Raw genomic sequence first — 17,299 nt, forward strand, 5'->3', positions numbered from 1 at the left:
TATTTAGAAGTCTGTTCATTTATTAGTTTTTTATTCACTTCAGAAACTGAAAACAGCCTTCCATTACTTCTCATAAAGTAGAATTAATTTTAAACATCTAACACCATGACAAAGTATAAAATAAGAATTCTGCTAGATATCCCATGTTAAATAGAACAACAATAACACTCTGAAATATACATTAAATAATGATAGTAGTCTCCTGAGCAAATATATCCTATGGGGAAACTCACAGAGGTAAAGGAGGTTTTGCACACCGTTTAAGCCATAAAGTCATATGTAGGGTTCTGCTATCAGAGGAGGTGCACAAAAATGCCAATGAACCCCCCAACATGCTGCAGAATCGGTTTCAGCTCCAGCCCTGCTTTGGGAGCTAGTTGATCCTGGTCTAACAGTGCCCCAGGGAATGTCTGCAGCTATGTGTTCCTATGGAAATAGAAGCTCCTAGAGAATTCGAAGCTTTGAAAAATAGCCCTCAAAGCAGCATGACAGCACGGAAAGAGGGATGGGACAGATACACTCCTGAAGATTGATTCTGAAAGTGTGGATGTCAGCTCCCAACTCACTGGCACCACACTTGGATTCTGGACTAGCGAACTCTTCCCTTTAAGCACATCAGAACGCTAAAGTCGAAAACATTCGGCTCCAAGTGTAAACTCTTCTATGATGTTCTTCAAGAGTACATTATCTGAAGAGGTGCTCTGTGGGTCTTTTCATGCATATGTCACCAATATGAAACTTCTTCACACCTCTGTAGAACTTGAAGTACACTATCCAAAAGGTTGAAGACTTCACCTTACCTATAGCTTACGCTTCTGATACAAACTATATGGACAGACACAAATGTCTCTGGCTGTAACTACAAGTTTTCATTCAACATGGGCATATTTAGAGTACACTGATTCATACCCTGTTCATACAGAACTACAAATTTTAATTGGCAATTACAGTGGCTTCTGTAAGAACAGGATATAAATTTGGAAAACTATATTTTTATTTCCACAAAAATGTATGTTGGAAAACAGTTTGGGCAGAAAACTTCCTATTCTTCTGATCTCAGAATATTAATTGTAAGGCTGCATATGAAAATGCATGTATAATTATAAAGTTGTACAGTAAAATGCATGGTATGCAACCACGGGAAAGGATAGGTAAAAAATCCTCAAAGGGGAACGTCAGTTAAGCCCACTCTTTCATCTGAAGTCTGTTAATTGCATGGTTTATAAACATTTTTCCTTAACAGTTATTCTACCATCATCAGCTGCACAAGATCCTTAGCTATTGAAAAATCAATTCGGTAATTAATAGTGAAAACAATCTCTTCATTCCAATTTTGTTTACTTTTCTAACTGACAGAAGATCAAACCTACTTTTTGAACAGTGACAAATTAATTGAGTAGAAATAAATTATCTGAATCTTTTTGGATGACTACTTTAGGATGGCACAAATCGTTACCTAAAAGTATCTTTTACTCTCCTTTGCTTAAAAGTCTCAGTAACTAGCTTGGCTGTAGGTCTCATTCTACATAAATACTTTTTTCAGATTAATGCCCTCCACTGCACCTAACAGTGCAGACTCAACCTATACTCTTAGAACCATCGAGTAAAAACAGGCACTGAAAATTGTTTGTAGACAATTTCATTAGAAATATTACTTATTATTATAATACTTTTTACTAAGTAAAATCTGTGTTCATCCAGTACAATTGAAAGCCATGTTTTCAATAACATATGTTACAAAAAGTTTGGATGGACAGCATGCCTTGGCAAAATCCATGGACTGAATTCAAAATTTAAGGAGATTATAATATTTGATCTCTTTGAATGGTATTGTTAATTATCTTCAAGCTTTGCACAGCCTCCATGGTTCACTGCTTTTAGTAGAAATCTATTCCTGCTGCAAACCTTCCTCAAAATACAATGATGCCAAAGCAGAGTTTCTGACTAAAAGCTTGTTGGCATCTTAGGTAAGAAGAGGTTTCCATTTTTCTGTAACGTAGCAAAATGTAGTTTATCATCCTGTTCCTCTGTCCGGAATTTTCTCTTTGATGAAGAATCCCCCACCTCACCTTCAAATATAAAACATCTTGATTGTTTTGAAGTAAGGACACTGAAGTGAAGCAACAGTGTAAACTGTATTCTGTCACGTCCCTCACCTACTTACATCTTGGCATATTATATATTATATATTCTCAGTACTTCCCATGAACTTTATTTGCAGATGAAGGTTGTCTAAAGAAATAACATGAGTCTCTTGTCAGCCTGCCCTACATTTTTTGAGGATCAAATCCTGAAAAACATCAGTCTTCAAGCAGATGAGGAAAATATAATAATTTTCCTCTAATGAAAATACGGATGACACTAATGCTAATATTAAATTTCTTTACTACACACTTTTTAGTGTCTTTTAGTTTAATTATACAGAATTTAACAAGATATATACAATCATAGACGACTGAAACATGTAATGCATTTGCTTGAAAGAAATGTACACCACTTATTTGACAGAACGATTAACTATAGGTGTTTGAAATGAACAGCCATTATGCTACTCCTTTGTATGCTCCTTTTACTACATAGTATGTGCACCACTTAGGAGAATTTAAGTTGTATTGTTTCTTTCGTTATAGGGAGCTGCCACTAAAACAAGCCTTTTTTAGAATAGCTCTCCTTTTTGTTTTGTTTTGTTCCATAATTAACCTTTGTACATGCTATTCACACAAGAGTACCAATTCACTGTGATCACGTCCAAGGAAAGTTCGAATGGGGGCTAACGACATCTTAAAGTTTTATGGAGGAAAAATATAGCAGAGTTAGTGGCTATGATCTTGTGACACAATCAGATTGAAATGAACTTAACCTAAATGCCCTCAGAGACTTAGCTTCAACAACATTACATGCTGCTGTGAAAGAAAGGACAACCTAAGGTCACTTGTTTTTACCTGGGTGATTTGGAAAATGTCCTGTTACGTACGTTGCTAGGATATGGGATTTCTTTGCTTTTAAAATGTTTGCTTTGACATTTCAATTTCTTATTAGAAATGTGACACTCTGTTTTGAAAGAAATATGAAATGGAAGCAAAACCTCAAACCAGTAAGAGCTTGGTAGCACGCCAACAGGACTACCAGTTTTAAGCGTTCTAAATTCTGGGTGAGCAACTAGAGATGCGTTATAATAAAACAGCTGTCATGGAGCATGTATCTTTATAATGACGAATTTTTATAGGGGAAGTAGTCAGCTGTGTTAAGATGGTATTTTACACCTGAAGTCAAAAAACTGATTAAAAAAAAAAAAAAGTCAATCTACTAAGACGGAACTCCTATTAAAGCTTACTGAGATGCCTGTAGAGGTGCAACAAACTCTCCAAATAGAGCACAATGCAATACTGTAACTTTCAATGACTTTTAAATCACAACCACAGGAGAGGTATGACTATGATCTTTTAGAGAATATACAGATCTGGGAGGTAAGAACTACTTTTGGATTTCCAACTTAGATCATATTTGGCCTGATTTTTCAGAATAGCCAAGTAGCCACATGTCCAACTTCATCAGCTCACATACTGCTGCCGACACTCTACACATTAGAAAGCAGGGGGTTTTCTGAGAAACCTAGAATTCTTTGTCAGTTTTGAAAATTCTGTCTGCTAATCACACCTAATAATCTAGTGACAGATTTAGGAGCAGAATCAAAATTTCATGACATTCATTTCCGTGTATTAAGTGATATTAAGATGACCATTAGAGAAGAGGGAGCCAGTTAACAGAACTGCAGTCTATATTTAGACATTGATTCTTCCATTTCATCAGAGAATATATTAAATGTCACATTCTGTTGCACAGCCAATTAGAGAGGTAAGCACAACAAAAAAGAGTTTTCCTGCTGGTTTTGTTACCAACACAGCATGGTATCAAAAAAAGCGACAGGGCTACCCAGCCAGGAACTGAAATGAGAGGAAGACTGCAATAGTGCTGGCTTAACAAGCTAAAATATTTTAGCCTTGAGTTAAGATGAAATGCTGATATAAACCAGTTCATTTTAAAACATGTATAACATTAATTGAAATTCTCAAGAGTTAATAATTTGATCTCGTATTTAAGTAAAGGAGGTGAGCAGAAGGAAGCAAGCTATGGATCTTGCCTGCCAGAATAATATGCTAAAATGACGCCTAAGTAAGAAAACCATATAATTATGAACCAAATATTTGACAATATAAAATTTTAAAAACAAAATTATTCTGAAAAAGATGAAAATATAATGTGCAAATAAGTCTCCTTTTGCCCTCAACCTTTTCAAATGACATAACAGCTATTTTAATCTAGCATCCTGTGTAGGTGATACTGCAACTAACAATTATTATTAAAATATACCCATGCCATTTTAAAGATATTTTAATTAATAAACCACTATATAATTCTACGCAATAAATATTGTGATCATTAACCAAGATGAAACAAATATTTTACTAATCTAGAAGGTAAAGCAAACCCAAAGTCTCAAAAATAGAAAATTTAAACCACTGGAAAAAAAGGGAAATATAAGAAAACAAGCAGAAGGAATCCTATGAGACATCTGCATATTATAATATACATGTTCTTATAAAACTGCTCAGTACAGATACTAGGCAAAATGTGTCCATTGTTTCTCCTTCTCTGTCTACTGTAAGCAAAGAGAAAGAATGTCAATATCTTCCTTACAATAAATCAGATTTTTTTATGAGGAGGAGGAAGTGGAAGAGAATCTTATAATAGAGAGTACTAAACTCAGTTTAGAACTGAACTGAATGGAAATTTAACACTGAAAAGTTTTGCACAGGCAAGCCAAATCTTTTATATTGAGCAATGTTAAATCTAGAAGGCAGGTAATTACTTTCAAGCTGTATAATATCAAATTACTTTTATTGCTACTGAGTAGCTAAAGTTAAAGTTTAGCCTTTTTTTTTTCCTTGCACATATATTTCCATATTTTTTCTGTATTTTCAAAGATAAGTAACACTGATGCAGTTTTGCTGACAAAACACTTGCATTAATGAGCTGTTCTTTTCTTTAAGATGATTGAGGAGCTTTTCATAACCCAACAGCAGCAGGATATAAGCCTCTCAGAAAGTTATTACAGAAGCAACATAAGAAAAGGTATGAAACAGGGTATCTTTCCTCCTGGCAACCTGGAGCTTACTATGCAATTCTTTCTTTCTCATGAGGTTTATATTTCAGCCATTGGCTTGCATACTTCTACGACACATTCAGCACAAGTGATAGAAAGGTAGAGAGATCTGCCTTAAATACCAGATAAATTATTAAATACTCTTTTTTTCCCCTCAAATAATTATCTTAATATTTAATCCAATAATTGTGTTTATGGGATAAAGTAGCTTAAGTAATAACTATATGTACTGCAGCCTATCCTCTTTCCTGTGTTCCTTGTTGAAATGATTTAATACAGAATAAAGATCATGAGGCTTTCAACTTGAAAAATCAGTGTTTCTCATACCTTTTGTTTGATGATCATGTCGTTGATATCATCAAGATCACCTACTATCACTCTCTGAGATTTTATCTCTCGATCCAGTCGAGAAAGCCAGTCAGTGAGTTCTGCCCATGCCTTATTGAAGTCAGCCAAGGCTGGAACCTCCAAAAGCACAGAAGATGGCATTTCTGGTTTGAAGGTGGTGGTTTCCTTGGTTACCCTGGTTTGTGTATCCACAGCAACAGTTTCACCAGAAGTTACTGAAAGAAAAAAAATGCTAAAATTACTGAATAAATGAACTATGATAAATGTTTATTTCAGTAACAGAATTTATGCAGTAGAAAGGGTAACACAGAATTAAGTTTGTTTCTTGATGTTATGTCTACTGGAAATATGAAAATTAAAACTAAAAGAATATATGAATTCATTTTTCCACAGTATTTCTATCATAGTGTATGCTTAACATCCAGCATTCTCAGCATATTCAAATTTCATCCTTAAAAGACCAGTGGGACCTAGTAACACTAGCAAAGATCTCAGTGTAATAAGAATCCCTCACTCAAGGTCACTGAAGTATTGCTATACATGAGTCACCTTCCAAAAATCTAGTAGTGTGGTCAGATCTGTCAAGGCTAGAGGCAGGTTGAAAAAAAGTTGGTTGCAATATCCATAGTATCACAGCATGACCATGTATCTAGAAACAAGTTTCTTCCATGGTCTCCAGTCACTTTGTAGCTGTCAATTTGTCTCACCAACAATCTTCTCGCTTACTGTTACCAGCAAGTATTTCCCATAGGCTCTGTGACCAATATGGGAGCTTACACAATAAGAAATTCAGACTTGGCCAATTCTTGATTTTTCCTCCTCACAGCTTGAAATATCATGTGGTATTATTTAGATATTTGTGGATTTTTTTCCTTCTATTGAGAGAAAATGGACACATCTTCTCCTTTGTGTCCTTTCTTGCTCTATTGTCAGGGTTTTAAAGAAGCTGTTCATTATTCATTGCTTGGATTGGGGAAGTACCCAACACCGAAGCACAGTATCTTCCCCTGCAGTCAAAAGGATGAGGGGTGCCACAGATAGCTACCACTGGACAGAGAGGCATGTAACATGAAATCATTCAGAATTTCAAGACTGATTTTTGCTTCTATATTTTTGTTATTTACAAATAAATGTTTATAAACTGTTGGGCTATTTTGGCCCTCCAGTTAATCATGCAAAAGCAATTCATTATGCACAATATTATGGCAGATGAGGCTACACCGAATTGTATTTGTTTAATTTTTTCTCATTTTTTAAATAGTCCAGCCAAACAAGAAAAATACTAAAATAGGGAAAACACAAGAACACGTGGCGTTGTTTCACTGAGATGCTAAATCATTAGAAAAGAGAGAATCTAAATACCTACCCTTTAGAGTAGCTACAGAATCTCTATCTGAATCAAATGCCTAAACAACACAATAGCTAAACCAGGAAAGCTGAAATAAATGTGTGCCATGTGCCCTACATTTTCTACTATTGAACTGCAAAATATGGTTATTGAAAACCAAATATAAATTTCTAAAGCACCAAGATGTTTGTTTGCATTCTTCCCAGTGTCCTTACAGAGTAGAGAAAACCTGTTTCACGCACTCTTCCAGTGAGGTAGCTTGGCTTTTACAGGAAAAATAACCAAAACCACTGTCACCACATTCACACTAAGGGGTTTTTTTGCTTTCTAGTACTTCTGAGAGTCTGGTGGTTTTCCCCTCTGGTATTCACACCATTTCAGCAAAGTCTGTCCGAAGTCTGAAAACTCAAGTAGCAGGTGACAGTTCAACAGTTTGGCCATAAAACCACTTGAAACATTAAAACAGTCAGTAACGTTAACTGATCTTGCCAAGGAATTTAGCAGCTATTTTTCGCTAATGAGAAAGGTTTTGAGTTACTTCACTGGGGAATCAGTGACCCTTCTTCAGCACTGCAGAAAGGGAAAAAGCTGTGCACAAGCATCTAAATGACTGTCACTGTAAAAGCGCCATGAGATGCTGTCAGCATTAAAAATACTGTATGACTACAAACAATTTACCAAATCAACTAACATATACATTATTTATCTAGCCTGAATAAATGGCAATATTTGTGTACCAAAAGTGACTCCTGCAAATGATGATTTTTAATGACATATGCTGCAATTAAATATATTTATCCAACCATCCATATCATTATTGCATTTCTGAAGTGCAATCCTTGTACTTTTCCTTTCTGTACTTTAAAAATCACATACCTGTGGATAACTATGAAGAAAAGTAATTAAAATAAATTAAATTAAATGGCTGTTCTAACACAGCAAGTTTTTAATTAAAACCACACAAACAGATGAGAAAATTAATATACCTTTTTTCTTGCATGGAAAGAGGTTTGTAAGGAGTTTTTTGTAACATCACACTGTTTGCTGTAACAGAGTATCTTGTATGTACAGTTACAGAATGGCAGTTTTTAATATCAAAAGCAAAACAGATAACCCTAAAGGATCTCTTTCCTTCATCCTTTTATTTCATTTTTTAATTTTTAAACACAGATGTGAATAATTAATAATCGGTACTCATCAGGTTTTCTTTCATCTCTGTTGAAATTACTCCAGATATTTTCTGCCCTATTCCATTTTTTTTTTTTAACCTAAATTATGCAAACAAAGCAGAGATTAGCTTTACTCAGTACTGGTGAGGCCACATCTGGAGTACTGTGTCCAGTTCCAGTGCTTGATGTGTTTTTATGCCGCCTTCTCTCTGAGCTGCCTATTAAAAATCTGTCTGACACCTACAGAAAATTATATACCAAATTCAGAGAATTGTCTATGTTTTCTCACCCCTGGATGATATTTATCACAGTGTATTTATCACCGGCAATCCAACAGAACCTGCACTTCTGTTGCTTTTAATAAACTGTACTGTTCATTAAAATCTAGCCATGATAGTTCATTGAATGCAACCAAACTTCTTAAGTCAGGCCATGATAGTTCATTGAATGCGACTAGATTGAAAGTACATTGCACTATTTGTGCATCCGTAATCGTGGTAGTTCAATATATATTGAACACAACCAGACTTACAGCATTGAATTGGGCATCACTCAGAATCTAAGCTTAGCTGCCCCCAGCCCCTCTGATATCTGGGGACAAGCTGGAATGCAAGGGGATTTATTTTCTGCCAAACTTCTTTACCCTTTAACACAACAGTATACACTTAAGTGTTTGCCAATTAATATTTATTATCTATCATCAATTAATATTTATTATTTATTTATTTTTCCTCTAGTGGCAGCTATTCCAGAAGACGGTATTCCTAATCTTCTAATGTCTGTGGGTTTACTCCTCTGGATTTTGGCTTAGGTTTTTTTTTTATCCCGTTGATGTAGTTCTTTTGCATCAAGAAACTTTAAATACTACAGAGAGGACTGTAAGGTACTAGCAGAAGTGCACTGTCCAGTATAATATCATCTTTAAAAGCTTCAAGGTCTACCACTATCTACCATTATCTACCACTACTGAGGATGGTAATAATCTGTTCCACTTTGACTAAGCAGTTAAAACATTCGCATTATCAAATTATTTATAGCAATTACCTTTAGAAAGTGGTTGCACAGTTTGTTTCCCTTCTGATATTTATCTCCCCTCAGAACAAAAATACCACTTGAAAGATACATCTGTCCCTTATTTCTCTTTCTTCCATTCTTGCACAGTTATGATATGGTTCATTCAACAGAAGCATATAAATGATCGATTAAAATTAATAGAGAAATATAAATCAACATTAATTACACAATATGTAGGAACAGATCTCATTCTGAAACAATTTATCCAGAACTGCACTGACAGTTTCTGTGACTCAAAGGGGACAGTTTGTTGGTTTTGTTTTTCCCCAGGAAAATTAATTTATAAATGCAAAACTAGAATCAAATTCTTTTTTTCAAATATCTGAGTAGCACATTCTATCCTGCTGCAACACATCAGGAATACAATTAAGGACTTAATCTGTCAACTTATTTAAAGGTTATATCAGTTCACTCCTGTGATATAAGCCACAAAACCAAGAGAACAATTAGAATGTAAGATGTTAAACCACACCAACCTGTAGCTTTTAAGATAACTTCTCATTAGCACTTTCTGCTGTTTAACAAAGAAGAAAACAACATAGAACAATAATAGGAAAAAAAAACCCCACAAAAATAAAATGTCTAGCAAAAAGCTGAAAAACAATCTAACAATACTCTGAACTAGGTGTGACTTTCAACTTGTTCTTGAACCTTGAAATACACTGGATGAAAGTCAAGGGTATATTGGTAATTTTTGCATCCTGAAAATAATCTATGATGTTAAACTTTAAGAGTGAGAAAAATAGGAATGTGTCATGAAATGCAAGTTCAAAATTAAATGCAGAAATAAGAAAAGCAGAATGAAGTCAACTGCAGGAAAGCATTTTTCCCCCCCTTCTTTTATTCTGCTTATTTCAGTGTTGTGCTTCAAGACAAGGTCAAATTGACAACTCAGAACAAATAAAACTCCTTACTTAGGTACTGAAAAGGAACAAGATAGACAGGAAGAATGGCAACACTCCCAAAAGCTTCAAACCCCTTCCAATACCTCCTTTCAAGCCAATGTCCTTAAGCAGAACTGACTGAGTTCACAGGAATGTTCCTAACCGTCCTTCTGAACGTTTTAAGTAGTGTTGAAGTTTTAATTATGTAAGGTAACTGCATCTACCAGGTCAAAGCTTTTTGACAAAGAAGAAATAATATAGTAACTGGATGCAGATTTTAATTCAATTTGTATGTCTAGCCTGGGGATTTAGTTCCATGGTTAGCAGTACCAATTAAGGCATACGCCAGCCTTATATCCTTTATACAATGAATAACAGTAACATACACTCACTAAACTTGATTTTTGTTTTAGTCAAGGAAACCCAGCTGCGTTTTACTCATTCTGAGGAAAATAGAAGATGAATACCTGTACCCTGTGGCGTACGCACAGACATCGTTCAATGAATTTGTTATTTTAACACAAGCAACATTGCCTTCTCTAGTGATAGACCAAATGAGCATTCCCCTGTGGGCAAACCAGCAGTTCATTGATTTGGAGGTGGCACACCAGGCAGCTTTTCCTTATTTCATGGGAAGCCTCAGTGTCATCTTACCAGCACTTCAGCCTTGTGAACTTGATTGGGAACAACTAGGATCCGCAATAGCACACAGGTGAAGATCTATCACCTACTAATGTGCATTTTTTCCTTTGATTTTTTTTCTTACGCTGTGTCATTGCAGCGATTTTCTGCAGGGTTCGAGCATCCATGCTCATGTTCTTAAACTCCAAGCAGGCTTCCCTGAGAGAGACCTGCGAAGATGGTTCTGAGACTGATTTATTCCTTCGACTTGTCCCAGTGATAAATGAATAGTGTCATCTCTCTCTGTCCTTCAAAGTTAAGGAAATAAAGTTAAGAGTACATTAAGTTCTCCCATGCAGTACAATCCTTCCATGCAAGGTGCTTACTGCCAGTAACACTTTTTGCAGAGGGGGCTACAGCTAACTGCCAGGTGTTCTGGGTCACAAAGGAGTTCTGAAAGGAAAGTAATAGAATTACAGTGGGCAACGCAGCTCTGATTAACTAAAATAAATAATATCAATTTATTACCAATAAAAACCCCCAACTTTGAAATTTGAAAGCAAGGATGGGGTTTTTCTCGTGACCTGAACTCAGAATAAGGTCTTTATGTTAATCAAAAAATTATTGCCAACGAAATTTCACCCACGGCTCTAAATGTGGAAAATATGCTTCCTTAGAACACTGTATCTCTAAGCTAATGTTTTCTTAACATTTTAATCAGCTTTTAAAGACAAAACCCCCATGTTTCAAAGTGAGTTTTTTTCTGTTTGAATAAAACACCAATGTCAGATTGACTAATGTCTGATTGTCTTCAACTTGAGTATTTAGTAAAAACAATTCCTAGAAAAAATGACTTAGTAACTGTATCATAGATATTTCATAGATAGTAATTTTTATAGACTATAAATGGGTAACAGTTAGTACTTGATTTCACGAACACTTAGGGAACATTCACATTATGTGCTTTTGTCATCAATTTAAAATACAAGTTAAGTACCTAGACGTCCTTTATATACAAGAAGCTCTTAATGATTCCTAACATGTCATTATAGATTATATATAATTTAGATTAATACAGGTTAAAAAAGAAGCTGATAGTTTATGGGATTATTAGTTAAAGTTTAGATCTAAAATAGGCTGTGCAGTGAGATGAAGAGAGGGACCAAAACTAAAGACCTCATAATTCTTAGAGATTCAAAAAAACTAGAAAGTCAAGGTTAAAAACTGTTAGGAGAAAAGAAAAATATTTACAAGTGAATGTGTTCTGCTGTATTTGAAAAATAACCATAAAAGTTATGGTTTCTAATATGTTACTATTATTAAACAGCATCATAACTTTAAATTTATAGTAAAAAGTTAAGTGTCAGCTTTCTCAGGCTTATTTTTCTCTGTCATAGAAGAGATCTGGTAGAATTTTCTTGCTGTCCTCCTTTTCATATGTAGGAGTGTGACTAAGCTGTTTATTGTACAATGCATTTTTCCAAATTTCTCCAAACACAACAGAAAGATGTTTAGATATGTCTTTCACTCAGTGTAAAGAAAAGCTCTTGCTTTCACAAACACTGGATTGCAATGGGAGTAAGAACATATGTCACTGTCTGTCAGAAAAATAGGTAGACTCTACCAAACACTAAGAATTTCAGTGATATAAATCATATAAGTGGGCTTGCGCGCATCGTAATGTAAATAACATTAAGGTGAAGTTAACTTAATGCTGCGTAGCAAAAAGTTAAGATTATGACCTGTTGTTGAGAAGAGCTTCGCAAATACTTTCTCTGTATGCAAGATATTTAAAAGTGGGATGTTTATTTGATGAGAATACTTCCCTCACAGGAGGCACTTCAAGATAATTTCCATGTACAGAACTTAAAAGTTTTAAAAACTTACCCTTTATAGAAGGGAATCAGGTTGAAGAATACTTCAGCAAACTGGACATCCATAAGTCCATGGGCCCACATGGAATGAACCCGTGAGTGCTAGGGGAGCTGGCAGATGTCAATGAAAAGCCACTTTCTAAAAACTTTGATGAATCATGGCAACTGGGAGAAGTGCCCGAAGACAGGAGGAAAGCAAATGTCACTTCTATCGTGAAGAAGGACAATGCAGTGGACCCAGCAAACCACAAGCCAATCAGCCTCACCTCGAACCCTGGGAAAGTGGTGGAGCAACCAATCCTGGGAACCATTTCGAGGTACATGAAGCACAAAAAAGTATTCAGGAATAGTCAGCATGGATTCACCAAGGAGAAGTTTTGCTTGACCAAACTGATCACCTTCCCCAATGAAACGTCTGGCTTGGCAGATGGGGGCAGAACAGTGGATACCGTCTGCCTTGACTTCAGTAAGGCTTTCAACGCTGTCTCCCATAAGATTCTCATAGAGAAGCTGAAGAAGTATGGGCTGGATGAGCAGACAGTGAGGTGGAATGAAAACTGGCTGAACCACTGGGCCCACAGGGCAGAGATTAGTGGCACAAAGTCTAGTTGGAGGCCAGTAACTAGTGGTGTTCCCCAGGGGTCAATACAGTGTCCAATCTTATTTAACATCTTCCCTAAGGTTCTGAAATAATGGGACAGAGCGTCCCCTCAGCAAGTTTGCAGATGACACAAAGCTTGGAGGAGTAGCTGACACACCAAGAGAGGGTTGTGCTGCCATTCAGCGGGACCTTGACAGGCTGGAGAAATGGGCTGGCAGGTATCTCGCAAAGTTCAAAAAGGGAAGTGCAATGTCCTGCATCTGGGGAGGAACAACCCCATGCAGCAGCACAGGCTGGGGGCCAACCATCTGGAAAGCATCTTGGCAGAAAAGGACCTGGGGGTCCCGGTGGAAACCAAGTTGAACATGAGCCAGCAATGTGCCCTTGCGGCAAAGGTTAACGGTATCCCGGGCTGCATTAAGAGAATTGTTGCCAACTAGGTGGAGCGAGGTGAGCCTTCCCCTCTACTCAGCACGTGGAATACTGTATCCAGTTCTAGGCTCCCCAGTACAAGACAGCTATAGAGCTACTGGTCAGAGGCCAGTGAAGGGCCACAATGATGATTAAGGGACTGAAGCATCTCTCATACAAGGAAAGCCTGAGAGAACAGGGTCTGTTTAGCCTAGAAAAGAGAAGACTCACGGGGGAACTCATCAACGTGTACAAATGTCTGAAGGGAGGGTACAAAGAAGACGGAGCCAGGCTCTTTCCAGTGGTGTCCTGTGACAAGACAAGAGTCACTGGGCACAAACGGAACCACAGGAGGTTCCCTCTGAATATCAGGAAACACTTTTTGACTGTGAGGGTGACTGAGCCCTGCAACAGGTTGCCCAGAGAGGTTGTGGAGTCTCCATCCTTGGAGATACTCCAAAGGCACCTGCACATGATCCTGGGCAGTCTCCTCTAGGTCACCCTGCCTGAGCAGAGGGGTTGGACCAGATGACCTCCAGAGCTCCCTTCCAACCTCAACCATTCTGTGGTCCTGTAAAGCTATATTCTCAGTTCCAAATGCTCTCTAAAAGCCAAATGGGAAACAATGTGAGGACAGAGAATGCTTTGGCAGTGAAGCAACTAAGACTGAAAATACACAGAAATAATCCTGGCACAGTGTATGTAAATATTCAACTGACTGCTCTACGTGTGGTGGAAAAAGCTTTAAATCTGTAGTACTCTATCCTAGTTAGACTATGACTCGAGCGGGGGCAGGTAGTATAAAACCAATTGAACACTGTAACATGTCTGTAAACTGAGGTAGCATTAATAACTCTTGCTCTGCTTGGACCTATTGTTCTGTTCAAACCTTTCTGAAAGATAAACTGCTTCAAAGTTCAGTCTCCTTTTAGTAATACAGCATTGTCATGGTATTCCCTGTGAACCTTTCCTTAGGCAAAATTCAACATGATTGATGGGCCCACTAAAAATGGAAAAGCAAAAGGCTAGGGTATGAATGGATCACTTTCAGTGAGTGTAAGAATTAAACTGACACTGAAACTAAAAAAAGGTATCATCACAAGAACCTTTCATATATTGGCTACATGGTGGTTCTAGATTCAATTTATAGCAGTATCACTGATTATAATACAAAGGCTAATTTAATTATCAACACATACTTAAAAAGTGAGGTGAAAACAATATTCTGAAATTATATCGTGTCATCACTGGATACTTGTTACGATATTAAGATAATGCTTTAAAAATAGTCCAGATGGGGGGAAAAAACAAACAAACAAACCACAAACTTAAAAAAAAAAAAACCCAGTACATTCAATTTAATGGTTAAGATTCAAAAATCTCCCTCTTCTATAAATAAACTTTCTTGTTTATGTAAACTGTATATAAAACATGATTGTGTTTGTTACTTCTTTCTGTTTGTAGTTTAAAGGTTAGCTGAACAAATATCTGCAATATTGCCACCAATATTTCTGCTACAGCAAAAATAACCATTTTTTGATACCTCTAGTGGTTTTTTTTACAAATGCAGAAGTTGATTCAAGTGCTGAGATACTGGAATAACATAAACTGAACGTATGTTAAGGATAATATCTCTTATTTATTGTAACAAAAGCAAAAATAATCAGAAATGTTTGTTTTTCCCCCCCAAAACAATATTGTCTTATTTCTTAACTGTGATATGGAGTGCTAGGAAACCCACAGGTGAGAGAAACAATTTCTTTCTGCCTTGCATGTGCCCCATATCCTCTATTGTCATTACTGATTTGAGTCTTCCCTTAGGCTCTTGTGACATATGTTTTAAAAGGCAAAGAAGAAAAACTTCTCGAAGTAGGGAACTGAGACTGTCTCAATTAAAATGAACAGGTAATACCTAAAAATTATTATTTCTTGTTATGGATGCAACTCAAATCCTCTTCTGCTAATTTTAGTTTCTCATTTGGTATATTATTCCATGTGGAAGATTTCACATGTCTAGCTAGAGAGGTTACAGAGCCTCAGACTGCATATACTGGTTTGCATAAATTAAGGTGAAGTCATACTGTATATTGCATGATTTGTATATTTATCATGTGGATTATCACATGGAAATTTTGGACAAAAGTCTTATTTTCTTCATAAGGTAAATACAAACTTTTGACTCAATTGTGATACACATTTATTCATGGTGGCCTGTTACAAATATTTTCATCTCTCCGATAAAGAGTTTTACATTTGACAACAAAGAAAACAGTCAAGAGGATTCAATGCATATTAGTTTTCATGTTTCAGGATGATACATGGGCTTTTTTCTTAATCAATCATGAAATAAAGATTTCCCTTTTTTTATAGGCATAAACATTTTAACCATTTTCATGAGAACTTTGAAAGGAAACCTTAAGAAGGCATTGTATCAAGGGAGTCAGTCTTTTGGGGAACAGAAACGGTACAAACATTATATTGCAGTAACACCTTGAATCCTAAAGAGATCCATGATACTAACAACCAATTTAAAACTAATTTTTCTATAAAACATAGTAATAATCTGCATATGCAAAAGTACAGTCAATGGGGCTGCTATTTGCCATATGAAGACTACTTATATGTTTGGGCTTTTAAGGATAAAATTACCTGGTTGGCTCTTAAAAATTTTGAACTAAAGGTAGTGTTGAGAAAAGTGTTCCAGCCTGTTTTGGGATCTCTTGAAGTAGTAGGCAGAATCAACACAAGGAGTCTCTTTGCTAATATTAATGTTATCAATTAATACGTATAATATGATTGAAATAACCAGGGAGCTGCTAAAGTCCTTTGTACAGCCCCCATCAGTTAATGTTTAAAATAGGGAAACAATAACTAGACATGATTTAGGGTTTAGGAACTAACTACTAGACAATGGGGCCTTATGTTTATGTCAGAAAAGGTAATCGATTGTGGCCTGGTCAATAAACCTTGAAGAACCACTCGGAACTGCCAAGATTAGGGAAGAAGTAGGTAAAAGGTAATTCCTACAGGGGGAAATCACTGCCACCGACTCATTGATGAGGTCAAATGATACCACCTACTCAAAAGAAGACAATGAAGGAAGAAGACAGAGTCTGCACACTAATTTACATGAGGGGTGAAGAAGAAAGAACCAATCCTTATGGAAAATAACAATGAATATGTATTAATTAAGTGTATAAATGTGAGGATTTTTGAGACAAGGGGGTGCTGTCTTGAGACAGGCACCCATTCATGCGTATCAATGAAATCAGTTTGAAAATACCTCGACTCTGTGTGTTATTGGCTTGCACACCAGGTAAACGGACCCCGTTTGTGGGACATTAAGACACTGTCAATCAGCAATTTTATTTTTGAAAGTGATCTAATAATATTACTTTTGCTGTTACTTAAATTCATATTTTAATAATGAAATAAAATTTCCATTTTGTATTTATTCCCTCTACCCCCACCCCAAGTGTTTTCAGTAATTGATTCCTGCATCCCTAATTAAGTTTTCCAACATCTAGAAACACACACAATCAATTCTGGGCAGCCTGAAGAGTTTCAGCTCAAGGACTCAAACATTATTTTTTTGAAAACAGCTTTTTTTCTGTTGTTGTTTTTATTTGTATCCCTACAGAAAGCATTTTTTTTTTTCCCCAAAGGACAGGAGTCTTTTTTGAGTAAGCAGGTGTTGCAGTTGTTACAAAAGGATTTCATGAAAATGAATGTTTTGTACTAAAGCAGTTGTGGTGTTCCATCAAATTCTGTCACATACTTGCCTTATAAAAAACGTTGTGACAAC

The 17,299-nt window shown here is 36.2% G+C and overlaps 1 protein-coding gene across 21 annotated transcripts in view; it reads right to left on the bottom strand.

The window, feature by feature from the left end:
• The window catches only part of DMD (dystrophin), a 1,317,358-nt gene that overhangs the window by 348,038 nt on the left and 952,021 nt on the right, over positions 1-17,299 (bottom strand). For all 21 annotated transcript variants that reach the window (XM_052795054.1, XM_052795067.1, XM_052795065.1 and 18 more), the window contains one exon: positions 5,492-5,727. In XM_052795054.1, the coding sequence (XP_052651014.1) occupies positions 5,492-5,727 (236 nt within the window). The remainder of the gene's footprint in view (positions 1-5,491; positions 5,728-17,299) is intronic.

Source organism: Harpia harpyja, chromosome 8, assembly GCF_026419915.1.
Source record: "Harpia harpyja isolate bHarHar1 chromosome 8, bHarHar1 primary haplotype, whole genome shotgun sequence".
Lineage (NCBI taxonomy): Eukaryota > Metazoa > Chordata > Aves > Accipitriformes > Accipitridae > Harpia > Harpia harpyja.